Here is a 25,975-nt window from a genome sequence, read left to right as displayed (position 1 = left end):
ATCTGACTTGAAATTTCCACTTGTTCATCTCCTCAAGTTTCCCAGGTTTGGTCATGGGGTGGCATGGTGAGCTGGACTTGGGGATGTTGTGCTAGAACTTGGCACTTCCACCCAGACCTGCCCCAAACTCCTAGTGCTGGCATAAGTTATACTGAAAAGCAACAGAACTTCCAAGTAGGAATTTGGAACTTTGTTTTTAAAGTGTTGTTGTATCTCTGTCTTCTCTGCTTGTATTTCCATTTTGGTTGGTGGTAAAACTTAATATCTATTGTTCAAGATTTGCCTCATGGGATGCAGTAAGCATTTTTTTCCCTAGCTCTTCCTCAGAAAGTACGTGTAGGCAGTGTTGTTGGCATCCTTGCTGCAGATCTCCAGTGATGAGTGAACTCTTGATCTTCTGCAACAATAATAGTTTGAGTTTCTGGAATATGAATCCCTCTTGGAAGAGATGTGTTACATATGGAAGGATTCCTTTTTTAAGATATACAGTAATTAGGTCTAGTGGTCCTCAAAGCACTTTAAATTGACTTTCAAGTCCAGTTTTTCTTTCTCCTTGGAGTGCATTGATAGTATCAACTTCTTATCGTAGAATCACAGAGTGGCCTGGGTTGAAAAGGACCACAATGCTCATCCAGTTCCAACCCCCTGCTATGTGCAGGGCCACCAACCACCAGACCAGGCTGCCCAGAGCCACATCCAGCCTGACCTTGAATGCCTGCAGGGATGGGGCATCCAGAACCCCCTTGGGCAATAAATAAAATCAGCATATTCATTCTCTCACCTTCTCTGCCAGCATCTTTTTTTTTTAATTCTCTCTCGCATGCCATCAGTAAAGCGAAGAGGTACAAAAAAACTTAAGCTGCAGACATATTGGTTACTGAAAGCATGTGTGTGTAGACACCCACAATCTTGTTTCTCTGGCACGAAATTAAGGAGTCAGTGTCTAAGAAGTACTTCTTTTTCTTTTGATTTACAAAAGAATATGCAGAAATGATGGTGTTTTTCAGATATCACTCCACTTCTCACTGTTGGCGAAGCAGACCTCCTGCTGTGAGTTCTGGTGTAGCTTACCACACTTTCCTGAAAAATGCAGTACAGCGATTAGTTGCTATAGTTGAAAAGGCTTTATGTTTTTATAATCTCTGTGGGTTGCATTATCTATATAGCTGTCACTCCTGTTTGTCTGTGGGTTGATGTGCCCTAGTAGCTTCTGTTGTAGGTTGAAGTAGTCTCGGACAGCAAGGGCAGTAGCTAGTCTCTTGGCTTACTGATTTCTGCTGAGGGAGCAGACTGGAATACTTGTTCTGCAGTCTTCTTAGAGGAGTCAGCTTTATTCCCAGCCTGGTTTAAAATAGGTTTCTGAGTTGGCTGTTCTTGGGGTCTTGAGCATGGGGGTTGGACTGGAGAGGATTGTTCAAAGAAATTCCACATGTTAATGCAGAGCCCTCTCTGTCATTCACATTCTTCTTCCCTTTGTGTGTCCTGAGAAGCTCTTCTTATCTACCCTGAGTCATCGTTAGATCTGATTTCTCTAAACTTTCATTCTGATGTTTATTAAGCAAACAGTGCTTGTCTTTTAGGATGATAATCAGTATGATCTGCATGATTGTTTCTCAAACTAAATGGAATTTAAATAATAGACTGCATCCCGGACAGATGAAGGAAGGAAAGCAGACAGCTGGCTGAAGTGCTTTACTGCTGAATTCACCCATTTGCGGTGTGTGGTATTTCTTCCAGTAGTCTATTGATGTCTGTATCTGGATGGCTAAGACAATAAAAGAGGCCAACTTTACGATTTGTTGTATTGAGATTTCTTCGTGATATATCACTGCACGTTGCCCATTGTTCACTCTCTCCAATCAGAAATAGAAATGCACAGATTTCTTCAAGATTAATTAAATTAAAAACTCAGTACAATAACCCTTAATAATATTACTGTAATCCTTACAATCATCAGTTTTTGTTCTCAGAGCATAAAGAGGGAGTGTTCTGCTAAGTCAGGGATCGGGGGAGTACAAATGGATTCAGAACAAAAATGTTATGCCAGCAAAAATGATTTGTCTTTTGTCTAGTTGGCTCCACGTGCTATTGTCATATTTTGGTAATGATGCTTTGAAGGCAGTGAATGGGTGTTTTTTGCTTGGGAGCTACTGCTTAAATTCATCCTCATGTCCAGTGGGGAAACACAGAAATGTAAACATTCTTTCATAATAAAATTCAAGGTTGCACTGTGACAGTGAATTGCAAAGTAAGCAATTCCTATCTAATTTTTTTCCAGGGCTAAGCTTTGCCTTTCCTAGGGAGGAAAAAAGGACCACGTGTGCTGAATGTGGAAGATTGCAGAAATGAATTTGTTTTATTTACAGGAGGAACTTCTTGTGTCTTCCAGTAGGAGAAATAATTATGCTCCTTATTCAATGCCTGTTTAATATAATTCTGAATTGAGAGGGTAGAAGTGAATTATCCTGGATATGCAAATGAAGGAGGAAGGGGAATTGCAAGCTCTGATGGTCACTGTACTTGTTTTAATTGTTCTATGTCTGAAGTTTATATTAAAAAAAAATACTCCTATAGTTAGTGGCATTTCCCATAACATTAGTTTTAGATTTGTTTTATTTAATTCTATTAAGTAACTAATAGCAAATGTGTTAATAACTTTATCCTTTTCCAGCTTCTCGCATAGAATTTCATCCAGTGATTTGTTTTTATCAAAAATACTGATACTGAACGCACTACAGCTGTAAAAACTGTCGTGACATGAAGGAAATAGCATTCCTCTTTTCCTTTCCTGCTATTTCACAAGAATATAATATAAATGTTAATTATGTCTCTTTAGGTGTACAGAAGACATTTCTGATATTTGTAAAGTATAGCAAGTTATAGTCGTAATTCTCTTCATAGCTTGCTTTTCCTGTCTGTCAGAGCAAGATTAATACTGTTTAATGGAACTATGTTAAGTAGTCTACCATTCATGCATGCATGGCGTTCTTCACTTGAAGGTTTCATAAAGTTTCAGGGTAGCCTCTCAGAAACTTTGAAGGCTGCAAGTCCTTCGTTGGCTCACAATTTAGGAAAATGTTGGCTTGCTTGGCTGTAAAATCAAAACTGGTCTTTGCTTTCAGACACTTAATTCAGTGTCTTTGAAGTGCAGCCATAAAAAAAATCCCAGCCTTTTTAGAGATGCTTTTGAAGATATTTTCTTTTTTCTGTCCTATGAACTAGCAGAACTAACAGTATTTTAGTAGTGTCTTACAATCTCTGATGAGAAGCTGAAGAAGTTCTGCCCTGCTTGTTCTTTATGACAGTTATTTGTCAGTCTTGAACCACTGCAGTTTGCAGAATAGTGTTTTAAGGGATCAGTTCCATTTTGTTTAAAATGCTGTGCTGTGATGTGTGACGTTTTAGTGGCTAATAATGGCTAATAATGGCTAATAATGGCTAGTTTGTCAGAGGTTGCTGGGTATGCAGAATAGCAGGGCAGAGTCTTCACATGCCCAAAGACAGAAATAAGAAATCCCTGCTCATCGTTCAGAGTTTTCAAAGACCTAGAATTGTAAAGAGCATTTAGAGCTGGAAAAGATGTGGGTTTTCTAAAGCAGTAAAAATACTTGTTTGGTGTTTATTCCAAAGTTGCAGAGTTCTGGCTCTTTCCTCATCACAGACAGTGGAGTGAATTTAACTCTTTCATGACGGATGAAGTTTACCTCTCATCCAGTCTAAACTTCACTTTGGTTTTAAGAGCGCTGAAGCTGTCCCACTGAGGAATGAGTGAAATCACCTAGCAGTCTTCCTAACAGCTGTGAAGACAAAAGGAAAATTAGAAAATATCATTTAAAGACCAAGGACAATTGTTGGAATTTCTCAGTGCGGAATTGTATGACTTCTGTAACACTTTAAAACTTCAGCCTTGACCAGCTGAGAGTGACCCCAAGGAACTGCTTTCTTCTTCACAGGACGTTTCTCCTGGTCAGTAGCAGGTACACTGTAGTACTTCATTGGGCAGTTTTTGTCATTCATTATAACCTCTCCTTTGCTGTTTTGTTTGATCGTTATGCAAATATGGGTTATATTTACAAACATGTCTCTATGCTGTTAAGTAATGTGTGAGGAGACTTTGTCTTACTTCCCTGCTGCAAAAGATTTGAAGTTTCCTATTTTACTGAAACTTGACAGTTTGCTCAGGTGAGTATTACCTTAGCTGAGGGATGTTGCTTTTGTGTTTACGTTGCTGCAGGTACTGTTTACAGACAGTAAGCGTAGCACTTGAGATGCCATTATTTTCTGCAATTGTAATGCTTTTGCAGCACTGTTGTTGACTATGGTTAGTGGAAGATCATTTGGATCACTTGCTCTAACTGTAAGTACTGGACAGTTTTCTGTAGCTTTCTAAAATGTTGTAGGAAAGATGCAATTATATTAGGCGTCAGAAAACATGAAGGAGACTGGGCAATTATTTTAGATAGACGTTATTCCAACTGAGACACCAGCTTTAATCTAGATCATAATAGTAGAAGATGCTTAAATTGTTTGTTGAGCAAGCAAGGGTACTTTGATCTGGTTTTCTTGGCTCTGTGTCCAGTGTGCACCAGTGTTTCTAAATAGACTGGCAAATAATCAGTTGTAAATAAAAGTTAGGTCTTCTGAATCTTTTGACTCATTTAGGCGCATTTACTGTTTCTTTCCATTTTAGCTTAATAAGAACTTGTTGCTGAAGAAAAAAGCTTGGAAAGCAATACTACTTTCAGCTTTAGTAATTCCACTGAAGCTGATGGTAGAATTCTTGTTGAATTAACAAAAACAAACTTACACCAGCGCTGAATGCTTTTGAAAATCCCGGTGGAAATATATGAACTGTGAATAGATCACGATACTTTTGCAGCAGAGAGAAGCAGGAGCACTGACTGACATGACACGAGTGTTTTGTGATCTTTCAGCACACCGAGCTTTTAACTTGCTCAGGAAAGGTGGCTAATGCTTGTAATAAAAGTTCACTGTCAGAGTGCTTCAGACTCAGCTGCAGAGGAAGAAACCTGCTTGTTAACATGGTAATCACAGGACGTTTACTGTTTGACTTAATGATGATAGTGCAGTAATAACTTCTCATATACACAAAAGTATAAATTATATCTAGTTTCAAATGGAGGAGCTGGCGAACGGACAGCTTTTAAGTGGACTGCACTTTCCCAAGCTGGAGCTGCTTGGCCTAGTTTTATCACATTAGAAAGTATTATTTCTTAATGGAAAGTTCTGACAATCTGATCCCCAGCCCACTCTGTACAATACAGCTAGTGTTCCACATCTGCTCAGTTCTTTGTACCTGGACTAATTCTGCAAGATACTTTTAGAATTCTGCAGTGAGTGATTTACTACAGCAGGAAATGTTCACATTCATGGTACTGAATGAGTCCTTCACTGAAATTTAACCAATTAAACAGCAGCAAGTTTTGGTTTTTAAGGTTAGTTTGCTTTCGACATTTCTGAGTGCAGTATTGAACAACACACAGCTAACAGCAATTTTCTCTAATTTTGTATGTCAGTCTCGTACTCATCAGTACAGGAGAGAAGATTGTTGCGTTTCTGTGTAATTTGTAAAATTTGACTACATGAAAAAAAGCAGCACAACTGAAAATGACAGTAAGAACAGCTCTTTTCCAAATTCTTTCTGACTAGGTTTGATGCTGAATGGTGTCCCCTTGGGTAGGATGTGTATATTACAGGGTACTCCATTAATTTCAGTGTGATGGTACTGCCTGTGTAACAGTGCACTGCTTTGGAAGTTAAAATTTGAAAACACTAAACTTTTGACCTTGGCTAAATGTATAATGTATCCAGTGAGCGAGGTAAAAATTGCATTTTTCTGGGCTCTAGGTTGTGGAAAGTACAGTGTGTATTGGGCTGTATTGCCTGACAGCTGACATTTATCAAGGGTAACACGAGCTTTACTCGTTCTCACATTTTTAAGCAGCTTTCAAAGCTTTACATGTATACACATGTTCAGCATATGTCTTGCAGCTTTGAACATTTTGTTCTAAAGATGTTAACTCTCATTAAAATGAGAATCCAGACTGTAAACTCATAATGATTTTTCATACATCAAATTTAGTCAGTGTTAACGTTTTGTCAACTGGCACTGTGAAGTAAAACAGTAACATGAAATGTTAATGCTTAAATAAAACGTAAAAATACACTGTCCTTATTAGCTGCATTAATAAACTTCAGACCGGAAGAGAATCTACCTTCAATGCACTGCATTATTTCAGATGAACGCATTTGCTAGGAGTCATGCAATTAAATACACTAAAAATGCTATTTCTCATTAGACTGAAAAACTTCTCTTTAGGAACTTTAAAAAAGCGTTCTGTGTTCAGTGATGAACAAAGTGTTTGGTAGCCATTTTGATCTCTTTTTAAGTGTTTAAACAGTTTGTGCACCTTAGCCAAATAACAAAAAACTTGTTCTACTTGCTTCAGATGTCGTAAAGAATGACGTGGTTGTCTTGAAATGTTCAAAACTGAGCATGTAATTGCTCTTGCCTAATAATCCTCTTAGAGGGTTGCCTGAAAGAAATAATTATTTTCGTATTTAGCAAATTTTCTGCAAGTCTAAATAGTTTGGGCTGTTTTTACACTCCTGTTACTTCAGTAACTCAGTGTATTGCTGAATGAGTCGTGTTGCTCTGACACCAGGTAACTCAGCTGTCGGTGACTCCTAAAGATGGGATGGCTGGGTATGGTTGAGAAGAATACTTGTAATTTTATATTGCTGTTTCTCCTTTTGTAAGTTTCCTGTATAGTCTTACAGTGATCTCCTGATTTCACTGTTATTTCTTCTGTTAATGTAACTGTACAATTCAAAACAATGGACTTTTCATTTGTTTCATAAATCACTACGAAATCATTATAAAAAAGTAGAATTTGAGGACATTTAAACAAGTAATATTGATTTTTTTCCTCCAGTATTGTTAATGACTCATTAGCATCTGTCCTAGTTTTCAACGGCATGAAATCTTCTCTTGACAATAGACAAGATATGTATTTTCCTGTGTCTTTTCGTCCACAGAGACAGCCTTGGATTTTTTAGCTTCACACTACTGCTGAGATAGAAGAAAGCCTCCTGGCTGATACACGTGTCTAAATGTTATCAATTGGTAACAAAAGCTCTGACAATGCTGTGCCACAAGGATCTCTTCCTTTTGCAGTATCAGTAGTCAGTGCCTGTCCTTTCTCTCTGTGGGAGAGGTTCTTTGTTTCACAGCTGTAACACCAGCTGCCGAGGTGGGACTGCGGGAGGAGGCAAGGAGGAGGGTACTGTGAGTGCTTTGGTACTGAGAGTGGTGTGACACTGCCCTTAGAACAGCAAGAAGAAAGTGTTAGTGAGTGGTGCTCCTGTTCAGTGTTGAGGGGCTTGAATAGTTGCTATTTCCTCTCAATCTGGGTTTTTTGTGCAGTTCTGCTGCTAAATTAGTGGTGCCACGTATGTGTGTATGTTCCGTGGTCAACAGCAGTTAAGTGCTTTGCAAAAGTGTGATGTTCTCAGAAGAGAGACTCTTTCTGACTTAGATTTTGGCATACTTAATTCTATACACACTTGAATGGATAGTAAGGTGCACATGATGGTAAGGAGGCATATTTCTGAATAAATTTTGTTGATTGATTTTTTTTTTTTTAAATTATCCTCAGGAAATAGCTTTATGTATCATTACATAAAACTGCAACTGATAGGAGTGGCTAAAGGTACATGTAGATCCTTTGTTTTAGAAAGCATTTTGTAGTAAAAAGAATGGATGAGCAGCTTTGTTTTTATCAGTGCTCTTCACTGATTTCAAAGAGCAATTATAGGGAGCATAGCAAAATTAGTATTCTGTAATGAGATCCATTTTTGCGCTGGAATATTGCTGCAGTTATTGTGTGCAAAACTTGTACAATAGAGTGGAAGTTTTGAAAGTACACAGCAGTATAGCTACCATATTTGCAGCTTGTTCTCTCATGGCTTACTTGGTTACCTTAGACTATTGCAATTCCAATATTCCGTAGATATGTATGAGATCTTTTAGAACGTGTCCAGCAATGGCAGGAACTTGCCAGCATGTGGGTCATTTCTGATGCCTTACAGCACAGTGTATTTCCCTAGCTAATGAAGGTTATGCCTGTTGTTGCAGTGTTTGTGTTCACCTAAATGGCAAAATGTTTCCACGTTACCTTTGTCATTATAATGAACGTGGATTTCATGCTGAACTTTTCCTCCAAATAATTCATATAATGTTAGGTGTTTTATGTCCAATTACTTACTCTGGAGGTAGCTGTAATGTAGGCATGGTGTTTTATTTGTATAATAATGCCAGTAAGTCTTAGCATGTAAGTCAGCCTGTAGTTTTGAGTCCAACAGATCCTTTCTGTGCATAGTTTCTCATGATGCACTGATGATCAAACCCTTCGTTTGTTCCTCTGAAGTGCATTTTTTCTTGTCCATTATTTACTTTTGTTTGCCCATGATTTAAATAATTGGCATTATTTTTTTCCAGAAAGAAATGTTGACAATTGAAAGTTACGGCTAATGTTGTATTTCTTAATATTTTCCATGCTGAAATACTTCTCAGTTAATATATGAAGGAAAGCAATTGTTAAATTTCTTCACGTTTGTATGTCTGTTTGCAGGCTGTGGTATTGTCTCTTTTTTTCCAGATCTTATTACATTTGTTACTTCTCTTCAAATCCCAACTGTGACAGCAGCACAACTAGCAAAGCACTTTCCATTTAGAAGGAAAAAGGGTTTCCATTCCCTCAACACTGTAATAGGAAATTTGAAAATGTCAACAGTTTACATAAAAGTTTGACTGAAGTAAATGGAAAAGCAAAGAAGTCACATGTTGTTTCTTGGTTTTTATTTTTGTTTTTTTGTTTTTTTAAATACAGAGAGAACTGTGAATACTTGTAAAGGGGAAATTAAAAGCAAACCAACACAAAAAGAGCCACCCATCCACCCAACCAAAAAATCCTACAACCAGCAAGTACACCAGAAAACTGACCTGGAGATTTCAAGGTTTCACTGAACTGTTTTTCTCCTCTCTCATTGACCTCTGGCTGATAAATGCTCAGATCTTTGACTTTCAGAAAGTATTAGATGTTCAGAATGGAAGAAACACTGTGTTTGTCCTAGCAGTTTTTGTAGGCTTAATCTCTTACCAGGGAGGCTTCCCAGTGAAGCTCTATCAACAAACCTCTTCATAAAATCACCTTTCTAACTGGCAAAGGAGCTTCTGCACCACTTTCCTGAGTAAAATGGGCTATTTGGGTAAATACGTTTTTGCCACTGCACAAAAACAACTCAAATATAATCATTTTCTTTTCAGCAGTTTTACCAAATGCCAAATGACAAGAAATATTAGGAAGATCAATCTGGGGATCATACAGCTCACAGTGATTCTGTGATTCTCAAAACAAGGCTTCCCTTTTCAGAGCTCATGCCAAGTGGGCTGCTTTTCTACTGCTTTTGTTTGTGGGTGTGCTCGGTCGTTTTATTCTCCAGGAGCATTTTACTATGGGTGGAAGTCAGTCAAGGGATGAGCATCAAATTCACTGATCCACAGCTCTGAAGTATCCATGCTGATTCCTTTTGTTGTAGGAGTCACACCGGTCACCTGCTAGCCCTGTGCGCAGCAGTGATTTCCACTGGCACATTGTGCAGTTTGTCTGGCAGCTCAGCGCATCCACATGTGAGCCCTTTCTCAGCTGGCGGGTGTCCTGCTGGCTGGTTGACACCATGTGTGTCTGTTTGCTTTAGAACTTTCCTATTCATTACAGTGTCGAACATCTTGCTCCTCCAACCAGGTGCTGCCAGGAGCGCGCTGGCTGTGGGAATCTCCCTCACATCCAGTGGTGGGTGCAGTGCAACAATTCTCTGGGCTGTGGCTTTACCCCCCCCAGGTGCCTGCTTTATGCCTCTGCCATGGAGAGGTCTGCTGAGCTCACTTCCTGTTTCTGACGTGCTACAACATCTTTTTACTATTGGAGTTTGGTGCAAGGCCCTCTTCATGTTCTTTTTTTAGCCCAGCATTTCCTGTTTGTGTTTCATATACCATATTTTACGGGCATTTTGGTTCCTTTGAGGTGGACATGCTTCCTGCTTGCTAATGCTGACCTTCCCCCTGCAGCAGCCCCCTTAACTTTCTTACAGAGCCATATGGGGGGGGTATTTTGTTGTTCTGCTCTCTGCTGCAAAAGCTGTGTAGCTGTAGCGGCTGTTAGCCAGGATTCGTTTGAGAGCCAGCATCATTTTTGTCTCACTCCCCGTCTCGCTGTTGTCATCATAATGCAGTCATAGGGTGACAGGGTAATCGCTTTCCATCTTGAGGGCTGAGGTGTGCAGTGATGTCCCCACGTATCACAGGAGATGTGTAAATTAACCTTCCACGCTGCTGCTAAGCTGCATAGTGTTTGTTAAACACAACTGATTTCAGAGGAAGGTGATACCAGCTTTGAGAATTTGTGTCCACAAGCATTAACTGATTAATGTGCCAACTTCCTTTTCCTTTTTATTTTTTCCCCCTTTAGCCTATTTAAAGTATTTGGCTTTAATAGTTTGAACTGGAGCTACAGATGATGTGATATAGTGAAGAAGTAAATACAGTATTGTAATATGATAGAAATTTATGATACAGGTTTCCTGGGGTCTCTGTGCTTTTGTTTAATGTGAAGAAATGTTCTGGCAGGATTTTACACAGTGTTGAAAATCAAATCCTCGTTCATTTCACATGGCACAACTCATTACTTAAAGCTGTAAATTCTACATAGCTGGGGATTTGCAGCGATTGTAATATTGAGTATTTTTAGTGGGTCAGTTGGTGAGCCTCATGGAAAAGTCATAACAGAATTGAAGCTTAAAATGTGAAAGGCCTTTGTGTACTTACAGTAGCTCTATTCAGATCTGATAATTCAATTTTAAGGAGCACTCTTGATGAGCCTACAAAGATTCCCTAAAAACTATTTCAAATCTGGAATTAAATTTACAAAGTCTTCTGCTTTTAATTTATGAACATCTGGCGAGTTCTAGTAAGAATTCGATTATTTTTGTTTTGTGCTGTTTTTTCCTTGGTATTTCTGTGTGGTTCTGTCCAGTTTTTATGATGGCCAGGCAGTAATCTTCCTGAGGTCCTTACAAATGCTAGGCTTTATTTGTTCTATGGATACAGCCTTGTGTTTTGTTGCTTTTATACGATGTGTCCATCACCCCTACCTGGTGACTTTTTATGAGAAGAGTGGCGTGTTCTTTTCCTGTTTCACTGTCCTTGAGTCTGTTTCATGACTATTTTTTTAAAGAACTAAATTCAGTTAAAAAACAAAACACAACTAAACTAAAAAGCAAGAAATAAGATCACTTTATTTTTGGCGCGTAATGCTTCCCAACTGCCTTCTAGTGGATTCTTCACATCTCCAGATCACAGACAAACGCAGCCTGCTGCCCTTCATCCCCCACACCCCAGGTTACAGCCCCAGAAGGAGCCTATTGTCTCCATTCACGCTGAGATGTCACAGATGTGGGTGCTCTTCTGAGCTCTTTTCTCTCTTGCAGCTCTAATGACCGCTCCTCTTTTGATTCCTTTCTCAGGCAAATTGGCATAGGCTGTACAAAAAGAAATTTAGGTCACGAATATCTTCATTCTGCTTGAGTGGGAGGACGATTTAGCTGAGTATGTTATTTGTATATACAGTAAATTCATGGCAAAACCTGGCAAAAGGAATTTCATCCAACAAATACCGTTTTGCAATCTTACATCATCATATCAACACAATCATCAAATTAATGCACAGTTTTAGTATGAAGTATGTGTGCAATTGGAAGAGCTTTAAACCTATATTTATGATTTCTCTCTGGGGATTAAAACGAGGTGTGTTCATCTGTATTGTTAACACAGCTGATATTATTAACAACAACAAATTTTAATTAAATAATTGTATATAGTTTCATTTCAAAATGAATGTCTATCTTTGTTTTTCTGCTTTGAGAGAAGCTCCTTGAGTATCCTTGATACCAGATTCCCAGTCTGTCAGGCCAGCAAATTTAAGGTCCAAGCATGGGTGTAGCTTTCTTTGAAGCACCTGGGAACCCCACGTGTGTGTTAGACCTCTTGGCTCCTTTCCCTGAGGTGTAATGGAAAGTAATGTGGGCTTGCTCCTGGGCCTATTGTTCACTCTTACACTCAGATGGTTGAATTGAGCAGGCAGTAGCAGAGGTCTTCTATTTATTCAGAATTACTTTTCCGTAAGCAAATTCCTTTTTTGCATGGTTCTCAGGTACACCCTTCATGTGTAGAAAAAGCAAAAGGGAAAATGTTTTGTTCTGTATTACATCTCTGGACTCTCCCATAGCAGCTTCCCTTTATGGCTGGTTACTTGACCTTCCATTTAAAGGTAGCACTGTGTTTGAAACGTACTTTTGCCACAGTCTTCATCACTTCTGTAGCCTGCTTTTGTGCGCTATCTAGCCCTACTTTTAGACTTAAAAGCATAAAAGATAAAGATTCCATGAATACATCATAATTTCTAGTTGTTTTACAGGATCCTCTGATCAAATAGGAACATGCTAGCGAAGTTACAGAAGCTGCTTCTCGTTGCCGTTGTTTTGTTGTTTGCTAACAGCAGAATGCTGCTGTTGGATATCTGTGCCCTTGGAGGTGGTGGGTATTGCAGCTGGCTGGTAATTCATGACAGCAGGCCACACGATTTATGACCTGCTTTTCTTAAGAGGATAATTAATGCTCCTGTCCAGTGCTGGGGGCTTGGTAGTGCGAAGTGTGTTTTGTGGAACTGGCTTTCAGTGTTCAGGAACAGAGAAAGAAATTCCTGTGAGCATTTTTGGGTGGTTTGTATTTCAGTTGCTCTCCTGTGGAGCTAGAGCACCCTGGCAAGGCTTGTTCTCTCCATTACTGTGTGCAGATGCAGAGCTCTGCTCCTAATATCAACATCTTTCTTGGCAAACCAAACAGCAAAATGCTGTTGGTTTTTTTTTGTTTGTTTGTTTTTTAGATACTGAAATAAAAGATTCCTGAAACTGTGTAAGAGTTTTCACTTTGGAGGTCTCTGTGCTGACGGTAGGAAGTCTCACTTGGTCAGTTTGACTGACAAGTCAGGTGCTAGCTGTAATACTGTGATGCTAGTTTATTTGCAACTTGTCTCCAGAAATCCAGAATACAGTCTCTTCTTCCTTGAGATGCTTGTGGATTAGAATGGCATAACAGAACCATTGCTTGCATGTAATAAATAAAAATGTATTTGAACCCAGCATCCCAGAAAGGAGAATGCACTTGCTGATGACTGATTTGGAACTTCAAGAAAGGGAATGGACTTGTTGATGTCTTGGGAAAAAATCACGTGTATTTAGTGAAACAAAATCCATGCACTTGATTGCATTTCCTGCTTTCATCAGAATATCAAAAGTACATTCTGTTTCTGAAATGTCAGAGTAGTGCATAGCTCCCAGAAAATGGTAACTGTTGCAGATTGAGTTCTAGCTCTGGTGAAATAGTTTCCCTGTTCAAGGGAAAACTAATTCCTAATCATTGTTAAATTAAGGCAAGGAGTCTTGTGTCTTTACCAGCTTGTGAAAGAAAATGCCTTTGTCACCCAATTGCCTTACAGGAGCTGTTTAATTAATACAGTGATAGTAAGCATTTGGTGCTTCTAGGTATACTTACCAAAGGTATGGGTTGCATGGATAAATGAAATTGGATTGTTGTATGTGACTTGAAATTGTTTCCAGAATAAGAGCAAAAACACTGACAGGACTTTGCAAACTAGGTTTTGCTTCTAGGTAGTCCTTACCATTGAGTTCTGAGAGATGTGCAAACATTGTGCTTGGATGCATAGAAAGAAATTGAGATCAAATGCATTACATTTTTCCTAGTAAACCCAAGGTGTGCTTTAAGGATTTTATTCAGTGTTTATGTGTTTCATCTTACAGTTCTATATAGTAATCAGAAGGATGTATCAGTGCATATTAAAATAATGAGAAAGATATTATAAAAATGTTTTGCATTTTTAAAATGATGTGGTTGTTTAGATGTTTGAATAAGAGAGAGGTGGTTCATATATTAAGAAAGAATATTCATGTGCACTCGCATGCACAGGAGCACACAGGCACAAAGAGAACAAAAGCCTGAAATTAACATCAGTTCCCCCACCCCCATTACCCGTGAGGCCTATGGCTGCTCTGAACAGCTTTGTCTCTTGAGAATTTCAAGGGTTTTTTCAGCTTAAGATCTTGTTTCCAGTTATGATACAGTAACAAAATAAGCGTGCATATGAAGCTGAAATACTAAAGAAGTGGCTGAATTCGGAACTTTTTAGGATTTACTCTGAACTGGGCAAAGAGAAAAAATATTCATTAAAATTCTTTCTCTAATGTGGACTTAAATATTTTTGACCTATTAAGCTGTAGGGGATGAAGGAAAATAATGAACTTTCTGTCCTGTGTAGATTCAGTTCCGGATAGCTTTGTGGAAGTAAGCTGTTCTGACTCTTTACTGCTGTGACCATTATCTAGTTCTGTAATCTCACAAGATGTAAATGTTCCAAGATCCCAGATCCCTTCCAGTTACAAGTTGGTTACCTACATTAAAAACGTTCTAAATATGTTCTAGGATGATGATCTTGACTGATGCCAGCAGCTATACCAGAAGCCCACGTTACCACCTCCAGTACAGTGGCTTGGAAATTAGTCAGGATTAAGGCCGCCTCCGGTATCTCTTGGCCCATTGCTGAAGCATACCAACTCTAGTTGCTGGTGTTGTGCAAGTAGGTGGTGTGACTGCATCTTACAAGAACTGTGACCTGACAAACACAGCTGGCCAAGTAAGTTCACTAGCAAGCTCATAGCTGGGTTATGAGGGCAGCATTTATTCTGACTGTAGAGCATAGCTCACGTGTCTTTGGACTTGCACTGAGACACATTAACCTCTTTACTGCAGTGTTTTGTGCAGAAGCTGACAGGTGAGAAGTTTTTACGAGTATTCTGCAGCATGTGGTCAAGGCATAAAGACAGACTAGCCTTTTTTATGATAGTGAGTTCACTGGAGCCACTTCTTCCTTTTTTCTTTTTATTGTAACAGGGTATTGTAACTATTACAGTGGCAAGCAAACAAGGACCTATAGGAAACAAATTAACCAGTAATGACATTCCAAAAATAGAGAACAAGCATTATTTATCAAAGGAACAGGAGAAGTACTATGAGTGTGTTCGTTCCACCTCTGACCATCCTTTAACTGAAAATGCCCTGTCATTTTAATATATGCAAAGTGAACATGGCTCGAGTTAATTGTCATGTCTGAAAAATAGCAGCAAGTGCACAGTGCTAACTAAACACAGAAGGGAAATTGGTAAATGAAACCTGACAAGGCCTGAAAAATTATAGGCTCCCGAAGATGGAGCATATAGTATAGCAAGGATGGGTGCTGAGTTAAGGTTATTTAATGTGTTGCAGCAAAGTGTGCTTCACTGATTGCCAGGTTATAGGTAGCACCTTTTGATTTTTTTTTTAACTGACAACACTGGTTCATTAAGTCTGGGTCTGAGTCAGTTATTATTGAGAAAATAGAAGCTGAGAAGGTGGGGGAGAGGGAAAGTGGACAATTGTGAAATGCGTGTGATTGGGAATAGTATTTTATTGTTGGTTATTGTTCTGCTGGAAGTGCTAGATTGGGACAATGATGTATTAATACAATTAAAAACATGATTTGCTTTTTACTTCATAAAGTAAGCACAGCTGCTTTAGTCTGAATAGACAGGAGAATAGTATGAAATAGTTGCAGTACACCAGCACAACCTCTGTTAACTCTGCATACTTCAGTCTCATTATCTGTTCCTGTGGTTTGTTACTGTGCTGTCAGATTCACATAGCTAAGTTGTTAAGGTTCCACTGCATTTTTTCAGTCTGCTTCATTTTCCCCCCATGAGATTTAAAAAGATGTTTTTTTAATGTACTGTAATTTCAAGTGTAGTATGTTTGATTTCCTTTTAAAACAAGCATATGTGTATTCGCTGAAACATTTAAGGAGGGTGGAAGACATAATCCTCTTTAAATCCTCTTTCTAAAGGTAGCCAATGTGTTTGCTGTGTCTAGCACATTCAGCTCTGAATATGTCATATTGTTACTTCTGTGCCACGTACAGTAACACAGCTTATTGTCTACTCATTCCATCCAAAGTCTGATGTGATCTTCCTGTGATGTGTTTTAAAAATTGGATTGACCTCTTGTACACTTACATTTGATAGCTGGGCTGTGCTGTGTGCCCCATCTCTGCATGGGTAAGCTGAGTATCTCTGGAGTTCATCCTGCAAGTGGGGAAATGAGCCAAAGGTCAGCATGTTGAGCTTGTTGACATTGAAATACACTGAAGGATGTTTTTGTTTGAACAGCCTCACTTTTTAGTTGAACAGCTTATAGACAGGAAATGGTGCGCTCACGTGTTGGCAGTGGTACTGGTATGGGCAGAGCTGGTGGGAAGTGTTCTGCTGAGCCCCAGTGCCACGCTCAGCAGAGCAACCCAGACTGGCATTCACCTGCTGCATTGCTCTGCTTCCAGTAAGCTGTGCTAGTTTGGTTGAAGCAGAACAGACAACCCTGTTGAAATAAAATGTTCTTTACTTAAAATGTTAGAAAATTGTCTGTAATCTCTGTACTCAAAAGCAGCAGGTTTGAAGTACAGAAGTGTTGAATAGTCAGCTGCACTGTGTTAAGAGTTTGGGCTTTCATGAGCAGGAGATGTATTGTTGAAAAAGAAGAATGTGTTTTAAATTTCAAAATTTTTAAGTTTTTACATTTAAGTCTTGTAGATGATAATGTAATGACTTACAGTATTTTAATATCCTGTTTTCTCTGTAATGGTAGTAACTTGTGGTCTGAGATTTACTTTTGATCTATGGCAAAATTTGTTGTAAATTTTGTTTACACTAAGGTAAGATTTTCTTTTCTGTGTTTCAACTAGCTTTAGTTCAGTGCTGGCCCACAGAATGGAATTGGGAATGCTGGGACCTGCCCTGCTAGGTGACAGTTCCCAAATGATGGCCCTTTGCAGTGTGTGACCAGAGCACATACTGCTCTAGATGCCCTTAAATCCTTCCAGGGCCCTTCTGTAGGCTTCTTCAGAAGCTTCCTTCAGTTACTTTACCGCAGTGCTTTTTGAGAAGTTGTATTTCATCTTCTTTTAAAGCACCTCAAATATTTGCATCCATATAGTGAATCTTTACTTGAGAGGTGTCCTTGTGGGGTTTTCAGCATACTGCTTTCTCAGAGTTCCCCCCTTTCCCCTTGCACTTCCAGTCATACAGAATCCTTGAGGTCTTTGTTCTTCTGCTTCACATCATACTCAACACTGTCAGTGTGATGGAGGTTTTCTTCTAATTCCATAAACTCAGTCCATTAGAAACATCAGTGAGTAGCCCTTGCTGGTGTAATAGCATCCCTGTGAAGCTGGATGGCAAGCTGTAGCTGGGTGTGGTGTACAACTGGTCAGCATTTTTGTGGGAATCAACAGCTGAAGGATTTAATTTTCTCTCACTCATTTGTCCAAACAAATGTTTCTGACACTGCATCTTAGGATTTTGTTTGATTTTCCTTTTTTGTGTGCATGGTTTTGTTGAGGTTTCTGTGATTAGCAGAGGTTGATAGAGCTTGAAATGGTGCTGGTGAAGTATTTAATGAGTAGACAACTTACTCTTGATGCTTACTTACTCTTATGTGACCATATTCTTAATCAGCCTCCTCATTGGTAATTGTAGTACATCCAAACAAAGCTACAGTCAGCATTGTCAGAGGGATGGTTAGAGCAGCAGATGAATGTGAATGCAACCAGTTGATATGAAAAGCTTCAGTTCGCTTTCTTAAGAAATGAGGTACTTGAATAAAACTCCTTTACCTGCCTACTGGTGATTAGCTGTTAAGTAGTCTGACTGGAAGGATCCATTTTGAAACTCTTGATTGGTATGGGCCTATGGTGTGTGCTTACATGTGAATGTCTCATAAATATTTCCCAGGAGCAATTTATTTTTCTAATTAGCTTGAACAGCCTCTGCTTTACCTAGTGCTTTAAGCAATTTTCAGTAAATCAATTCAATCACACAGCTGTTGTTTGAAACTTTTCCTAAGTTCCCGTAATTCTCTGTAGAGACCCAGAATCTCACTAATTAGTACACTTAATCATACCTTCTATAAAATGCATGGCAATATGGATTAATCAGTCCCAGAATTTCATAGGAAAACAGGGTAACAGAAAACCAAGTGTATATAGCTGTGAAAGGAGTTTGTTATTCGCACGTGCCAGTTATGTACAGGGTGCCCAAGCTGGCACAGGATGGATGAGCACTGAGCTTTTTGCATGGCAATCATCACAAAATAAGTAATTCAGGGCTGCAGTCTTTTTTTTACTTAGATTTTTAAGTTACCAAGATCAAACATCAACTTTTTCGTTAGATTTCCTCTAAAGGAAAAAGTACATTTTCTATTCCTATGTGAAAGGACATCTATCTTGGAGGTATCTATGGTGTTACAGTTCAGACTGTTAGCTGTTTGGCACATACCAGAGGTGACATTTACAGTTAATACAAATGAGTTTTAAATTTCTTTCATGCTACAGTAAATGAACAGTGTTTATTTTATTTTCTGGTGAGATTGTTAATATTAGATTAAAAGAAAAAATGGGAATGCAGCTTTTTTTTCTTTTATTTCTTTTTTTTTTTCTTTTTTTTTTTTTCATGTAGAGCCTTTTTTGTTTTTCAGGATGTGACTTAAAATGGTTTTTGATTCTGGGGACCCTATGAAAAGCATCCTGTGCTTGAATGTTTGTTAAGGTCAGGTAAGTAAGAAATGTGTTTGTCACTGAGAATAGGAAACTGCTGAATGAAACGCCTTTAGTTTTATTTACAGCAAATTACATTTAAATATCTAGGGCTTTCCTCTGAGTAAGTCATTTTATTAAAATTGGTGTCTTAAAAAGTCATCTGAATTATGTCTAAGATTATTATATTTAATATTTAAATATTATATATAATTAAAAACAAATTTCAGATCATCTTCATGATTCATTGAAAAGGACTGGTTTGATTTAGTTCTTCATAATTGGCTTATTCTAGGGAATGCTAAGAGGCAATTCATGCTTTTTCCCTAGTGAATTCTTCAAACAAGAAATCAGCTCAGACATAAGAGCTTCCAAGTGTGCTGCATGCCATGAATACGTATATTTATTATAGCAGAAAGTTGATAGAGGCAAACACAGTTACTGATGATCAAGAAGACCTTTATTATTCTTGTTTCTTTTTGCTGTATGAGAAAAATTACAGAAAATTTAAGTCTTTGTTTGCAAAGGTAAATCTAATAGTATTGCACACTATTGCCAGTGTTATTTGCAAATAATCGTGGAAGCGAGGACCAGCTCATCCAGACGTTGCTGCCTCTGGTTACACTCTAGTGTTGGATGTAGGATCAGTATGTAGTAGTTCAGAACTGCTGCAAGCAATGGATTTAATGTCTTTCACTTTGAAGGCTTTTAACTGCTGATGAAATCTTGGTTTTTCTCACATTGTGTTAAGTGTAAACTTAGGAGTGCTCTGGTTGTGTTTTCTTCCATTCAATTTTAACATTCCATTTCATACAAATGCCTGTCTTTTAAATTATTTGGTGAGAGCCAGGACTGTGTTTCCAAATTTCTTTTGAAAAATTCATATTGGACAGAACAAGGTATGGCTTATTACCAACTGTTTTGAAGAGCTAAATAGAGTGTAATCTTTATTTTACAAAATGTTTCATGGAAATAAGTAAAGTATTCCAGTGTAGTAATGGGTGTTTGTAGAAATTATAAATAGATGCTGTTTCTGTTAACTTGGAATAGCAGATATATATATCTGCTATATGTATACACATACATACATACATATATGAATTATTGGTCATTAAATACCTGGCTTTAAAATTAGGCATTCCTGAGTAATTCTGTTTATAAATTATATAAACTAGGGACAGAAACATTTTAGAAAAATCTAGTTGGTTGTCACTGAACTGATATTCAGTGTTCTTTCCTCACATATAATCATCTGTTCTGGCTTATTGCAACTTAAGCACAAACCTACATACGGGTTTCACCAAAAAGCACATAACACCACGTAGTGATACGTAACACCATACTGATACTTGGAGCTCAGATTCGTAATTCAGTCCCACTGATAATTATCTTTTTATGCATTAGGTTCACCATCCACACTTTGAGTTTTACCTGCAACTTGGTAGAAGAATAGCAGAATGGTTGTCAGATTTTTCATGACAGTCATTAAGTCATATCTAACTTTCAGATATTCTGAGTAATACTGTATGACAAAAGATTATAGTATCTATGTTTTGGGTAATTAATACTTATCCAAACTTGTACATCTTACATTTTCCTAGTTTTATGTAATAACTGACTCAGATTAAGCTAGCTTATACATGTATTTTCATTAAGCAAGTGAGAAAGATTTCACTATGTACCTTTTTTTAAAGAAAATACTTTCCTTAGGTCAAAGAGACTGTGCAACATAACTAGTAAGGGAGTCTTTCTATCACCAGCTATCTAGCTAATATTACAGGTGTACAGGCCAGAAATAATGCTTTGTTCATTGTTAAAAAAATGCTTTTAGTGATAAAACAGCATCAAAACATTAACTTCTAAATGCTGCATTTCAGAGCTTTCTTCTAAACTTGAGTAACACCTACCCCCCACTCACCCACCCACAAATAATCACCCTAAAGGCTGGATATCTTTTGGGAAAAACCCTTTGGTGCATTAGAAATTACAGGTTCATATTCAACAGATGAACATTACATCTGATGCCTTTTAACTGATGATTTATTTCATTATTAACTTACTCAGTAATGGCTTCTTTTGCTAAGGTTTCCTGCAGCAGGAGAATTGGTTTGCCTGTTAACAACTTATATTGTAAATCTATATGTAGTGCAAATAAGCTTCTAGAATTTCCTTAGCTAAGCAGTTGTAGTTGTTCTAGACATTATGTGCTTTTTTAATTTGTAAAGGTGCTTATAGAGAGAAAATGATTTTTAGGGAGAGGGGAAGGAAAATGTGTATGTGCATTTTCAAGATGGAGAAAGCTTCCATAGCCTACTTGAGTGCAATAGAAGGAAAAGAAGCTGCATCAATACATTTTCCTTCTTCCTGCACTCTTTGGTATGTATGCACCAAAAGCTTTTCTTGAGTGGAACTGCTGTGATGTCTATCATGTTCCACAGACAAAATGTAATAACTTTGTGTTCTATTCAGTTCTATTGTGAGTTCAGAACCTGTCAATACAGGCAAATATTACACAAGAAGTGGCATTCCCATTCTAAATCATTTAATGCAAGCCAAATTGCATTCCACAAAAATGCTGAAAGTTGAAGCAGCCAAGCTGAATTTTTCAACTACTTAAAATGTTTTATTTATTTCAATGTATTTTTCAACTACTTAACATATCTTTCTTCCTTACACTTGGCTTCTGACATTTCCTGTGTCCATACCCTTCCTGAGCCATCCTCAAGCCTTATCATTTTGAGCTCTCTTTCCGCAATAGCTCTCAGCACTGCAGCGTTATTCTGGGACTGGGAATGCAGCTGTGGGGTGGGGGGGGAAGCCCCAGTGTGGGGGGGATGTTTGTCACCCAGCCTCAGCATGATGTCTGTAGGCATAAGACCTTGTGAGTCATAAGTTCTTGTCAGACGTCAGCTTCAGATAATTAACTGCTTTTTGCATGATCATAGTTTGTTTATATAACGTGTTTTTGAAACTGTTCAAATGAATAGCTCCTCATCCAGCTGCTTGGTTGAAGAAAATGTTATTCCTGCCGTTATCTGGCGATATACTGTCACCTAGTGGTGTAACAGGATGTTTTCCCTCAACCTCAAACGAGGTAACTGCTGCTTTAACTGTACTTAGGAGCTTTTACCCTGGAGAAATAGTAAATTAAATGAATTCTTATTTTATTACTTTTAGTTGCTGATGTATGGTCAGGATGAGTGGATTAGGAGAAAACTCCTTGGATAGCTTGACCAGTGAGTCAAGGAAACGCAAGCCGTTGCCCTGTGATACTCCAGGTGCAAGGTAGGTTTATTCAGTCTTCTCTGCTTTTTGAATTATGGATTTTTAAAACTATTTTTCTAGTTTTCATAGCAATTTAGTGTGAGTTCTAACTAATCATTTTGTTTAATTGAAAAATTCTTTAAGCTGAATTTGGTTGTGAAATGCCAAGTATACTGTAATTTGCAGATCTGCCAAAGCTTATGAACAGTTAAATAGACTTAAATAAATCTTAATGGAGTGAATGTGTAAGAACTCACTGTTTGAAGCTGTGATTACAAGACTAAGGAAGAAAAGCGTGTTGCTTCACATAAATTACAAAGTCAGTGTCTTACATCTGATAACTGACTTGGCATGTCTCATTTTGGAAGTTATAGTCACCACAGAATATTGCAATAAGTTCACTGCTTTTTTACTTGCATTTCTCCAGACTTGTTCTCTGCAGTCTTATCTTGAGTTTTGGTATTCCATGCTGCCTTCTTTCTCCTCTTTGAAATATGTCAGAAATTCACTTATCTGAGGGACTCAGTTTTCAATCTCCCTCTCACTTCTTTTCTTTCTGTTACACATAACAGTTCTGTTAGCCTTCTGTATTCTTGTTCCCGTACAGTAAAACCTTTTAAAACAGTCCCCAATTTCATCAAAATACCAGACATGTACCAGTATTTCTCCCTTTTATATACTTAGCTGCTGTCCCTTGCCAGTTTCCTCCATCATGTAAGAAATTGGCTAACCCAGAGCTTCTTCAGGAACTCAAGAAGAAAAGGAGAGTTTATGAGCTCCAACAGAAGTAGCAGACAATTCATTGCTGTTGTCAAGTTGTGCAGAGAGACAGTTGGAAGGGCTGAAGCCTAACTGGAACTTTGTTTGACTAGTGCAGTAAAGGAAAACAAAACTGCTTTTATCAGTACATCAGCAGCAAAAGGGGGATTAAGGAGAATCTCCATCCTTTAGTGAATGTGATAGGAAATATAGTGATGAAAGATGAGGGTAAGACTGAGGTACTTAATGCCATTTTTTGTCTCAGTCCTTGTTAGTAAGACCAGAAGATGAAGATCCTATAATCCAATGGGGAAATTTAAGTAGCCTCTCCCTTATATCATTTGAACATTTGTAAGTCTGTGGGGCTGGATGGAGTTCATCCACATGTGCTGAAGGAAGCACGTGTTGGAAGTGTTCATCAAGCCATTTTCAGTCAGCCACTTCCCAGCTGACTGAAGGTGAGCAAATGTGACTAAGGGCAGGAAGGAGTATCCAGGGAATTACAGGCCTGTCATTCTGACCTTAGCAGCAGAGAAGGCTATGGAGCAAATAATCTTCAATGTCGTTACATGGCATGTACAGTTGAGTGATCAGATCCAGCCTGCATGGGTTTATGAAAGGCAGGTCGTCCATGACCAACCTGATCTCCTTCTATGATAAGATGATCCACTTTGTAGATGGGGGAAGGTCTGTTGATGTTCGGGTTTTGGTAAAGTGTTTGACATTGTTTCCTGCAGTATTCTGGAGAAGCTGGCTGCTTGTGGTTTGGGGAGAGGTGCATAGTTTGCTGGTTGAAGAACTGGCTGGCCAGGCTCAAAGAGGCCTGGTGAATGGAATTCAGTCCAGTTGGCAGCCAGTCACTGGCAGTATTCCCTGGGGCTCAGTCTTGGTTTAACAGGAATTGTGAGGAGCTACTGAGGGAGCTGGGACTGTTTAGTCTGCAGAAAAGGAGGCTGACAAGAGACTGCATTGCTTTCTACAGTTATGTGAAAAGGAGTACTCAACAGGAGGATTTTTTTAGCTGAATGTCCTTCTCATATCCTCTTTAGATAAACTGGTACTTAAGATTCTTAGAAAACAAAATCACAACATAAGGAAACACTGGACTACAAAAAAACAAATAACAGTGTAAAACGTACACAAAGTGCCCTTCAGATTTCCTCTTGCTAGAACGGCTACCAGCTAGGTTTAATAGATAGGTGTTAGGAGAGATATTTTGAAGTTCATGGTGTGAACACAGCTTTTGTATATGATGGAATATAAGTATATGTATAATGTTTTTGGTTTGCAGTCTGACCTGCAGTGGTGAAAAGCGTCGACGTGAGCAGGAAAGCAAATACATTGAAGAACTGGCTGAACTGATATCTGCTAATCTGAGTGACATTGACAATTTCAATGTCAAACCAGACAAATGTGCTATTTTAAAAGAAACTGTGAGACAGATTCGACAGATAAAGGAGCAAGGTATAATTTCCTGTTAAACCAAAACAAATACATTCATTTTCTTGTGATTCCTTTTTCAAAGCAGTAGTAACACGGGAAATCCAGTATTGTTTTAATAATAGCACATAACTGAAAAATACTTCAGATTTTTATTTGAACCAAACCTTTAACGTGCTTTCAAGAACGTGCTGTTTAAAAGTAAGCCACTGTTTGCCATTACTTTTCCTTATTGGAAATCAGTGCTTTAAAATTGTGTGTGGCCTTTCTTACAAGTTCCCTGAAAATACTAGTTAAGCCTGTGCTGGCCCACAGTGAAACTAAGTATTGATGGTATTGTGCCATCTCATGGTACAGAATACCAAATACAGTTGCCTCTCACGTTAAGGGACAATTAAATAAACAAATTCCAATACATCAAGTTTCATTGATCTCTGTTGGTGAGGGTAAACCTAAGTGGTATGATACGAAAAGTATACAGAAAAAAATAAAATGCATACTGATAGAATATGTATATATTTCAAATGACTACATATATTTCTGTATCTGTATTTCAAATGACTAAGTTGTCACGTGTACATATTTCCTTTGGGCAGTAAGATACTGTTTGATATCAAGTGATTATTTGCCAGTTTTAGAGACAAGTTAAGACAATTCTGAAATGATGTCTTCTGTTTTTAAGGTATTTCTAATGTAACCTAATGTAATAATTAGTGTAATAATTATTATATTTTAGTACACAATCCACAGAACAAAGTTTACTGTTTCTTTTCTGTAATTCTACTGCCTGATGTGGATGATTGTTGCACCTTTTCCTGCAGTAATGCTATTTATTTAGGATGTTTTGCTTCTTAAAATGTAACTTTGCTTATATATATATATGTTTGTATGTATGTATATACAAGCATACGTATGCACACACACACACACACATATATGTATATATATGCACATATACACATTAATATGAGCCAAAGGCAGTTTGTAGAACAGTGGTGATGGCATCTGTTGACTGTGACCGGTGATGATGAGATAATCAAATTAAAACCAGCAAGAAGAGATGTGCTAAAAGTGAGTTTAATGGCCATTGAAAAACTCATCCATCAGTCAGATGATCACAAAAGTTTGGTATTATGTAGTCATGTCCTTTAATCTGGTCATAAGGAGCTACTAATATGAGATCTTCTCTCTCATTACTGCCTCTCTTTTTGCCCTTAATTCACATAGTTCCCAGAATCTACCTTCTAATACTAAAATGTAGGCTTTGTATGAAATGTTGCTTTACTGAAATACATCTTCTGGGTTTCAGGAAAAGCGGTTTCCAATGATGATGATGTTCAGAAAGCTGATGTGTCTTCCACAGGTCAAGGAGTTATTGATAAGGACTCCTTGGGACCTCTTTTACTACAGGCAAGTGCAAATTAGAACTTAGTAAATCCCAAGGGAAAATAAATACTTAGAGCAGCTGAAACTACTACAATAGAGCCTGCAATCTTATAGTGAAATAGTATAAAAGAACATTTTATCTCTGACCCTTTCAGACATAGTTTTGTATAACAATTTGAAAGGATCAGAATTAAAATCCATTTTGTTTTCTTAATTTCTGAAACTTTTAAAAAATAAAGCTGGAATTTTCTTTCATTTAAGAAAATACAGTATTTTCACCACTTGTTCTACTACATTTC

At 38.0% G+C, this 25,975-nt stretch overlaps 1 protein-coding gene across 20 annotated transcripts in view; it reads left to right on the top strand.

Moving 5' to 3' along the window:
- The window catches only part of NCOA3 (nuclear receptor coactivator 3), a 78,700-nt gene that overhangs the window by 35,646 nt on the left and 17,079 nt on the right, over positions 1 to 25,975 (top strand). For 14 of the 20 annotated variants that reach the window (XM_048963223.1, XM_048963221.1, XM_048963220.1 and 11 more), the window contains 4 exons: positions 18,770 to 18,845; positions 22,005 to 22,112; positions 24,142 to 24,314; positions 25,600 to 25,700. In XM_048963223.1, coding sequence (XP_048819180.1) covers positions 22,015 to 22,112; positions 24,142 to 24,314; positions 25,600 to 25,700 — 372 coding nt within the window. In that variant the 5' untranslated portion in view covers positions 18,770 to 18,845; positions 22,005 to 22,014. Of the gene's footprint in view, positions 1 to 14,635; positions 14,847 to 17,772; positions 17,887 to 18,750; positions 18,846 to 21,814; positions 21,922 to 22,004; positions 22,113 to 24,141; positions 24,315 to 25,599; positions 25,701 to 25,975 lie in introns of those variants that run through there. The other 6 variants (XM_048963216.1, XM_048963229.1, XM_048963225.1 and 3 more) reach the window with 4 other exon arrangements.

Source organism: Lagopus muta, chromosome 16 (assembly GCF_023343835.1).
Source record: "Lagopus muta isolate bLagMut1 chromosome 16, bLagMut1 primary, whole genome shotgun sequence".
In the NCBI taxonomy this organism is placed as follows: domain Eukaryota; kingdom Metazoa; phylum Chordata; class Aves; order Galliformes; family Phasianidae; genus Lagopus; species Lagopus muta.
The sequence above is the reverse complement of the archived record's forward strand: the minus strand, read 5'-3'. Positions and strand labels throughout refer to the sequence as shown.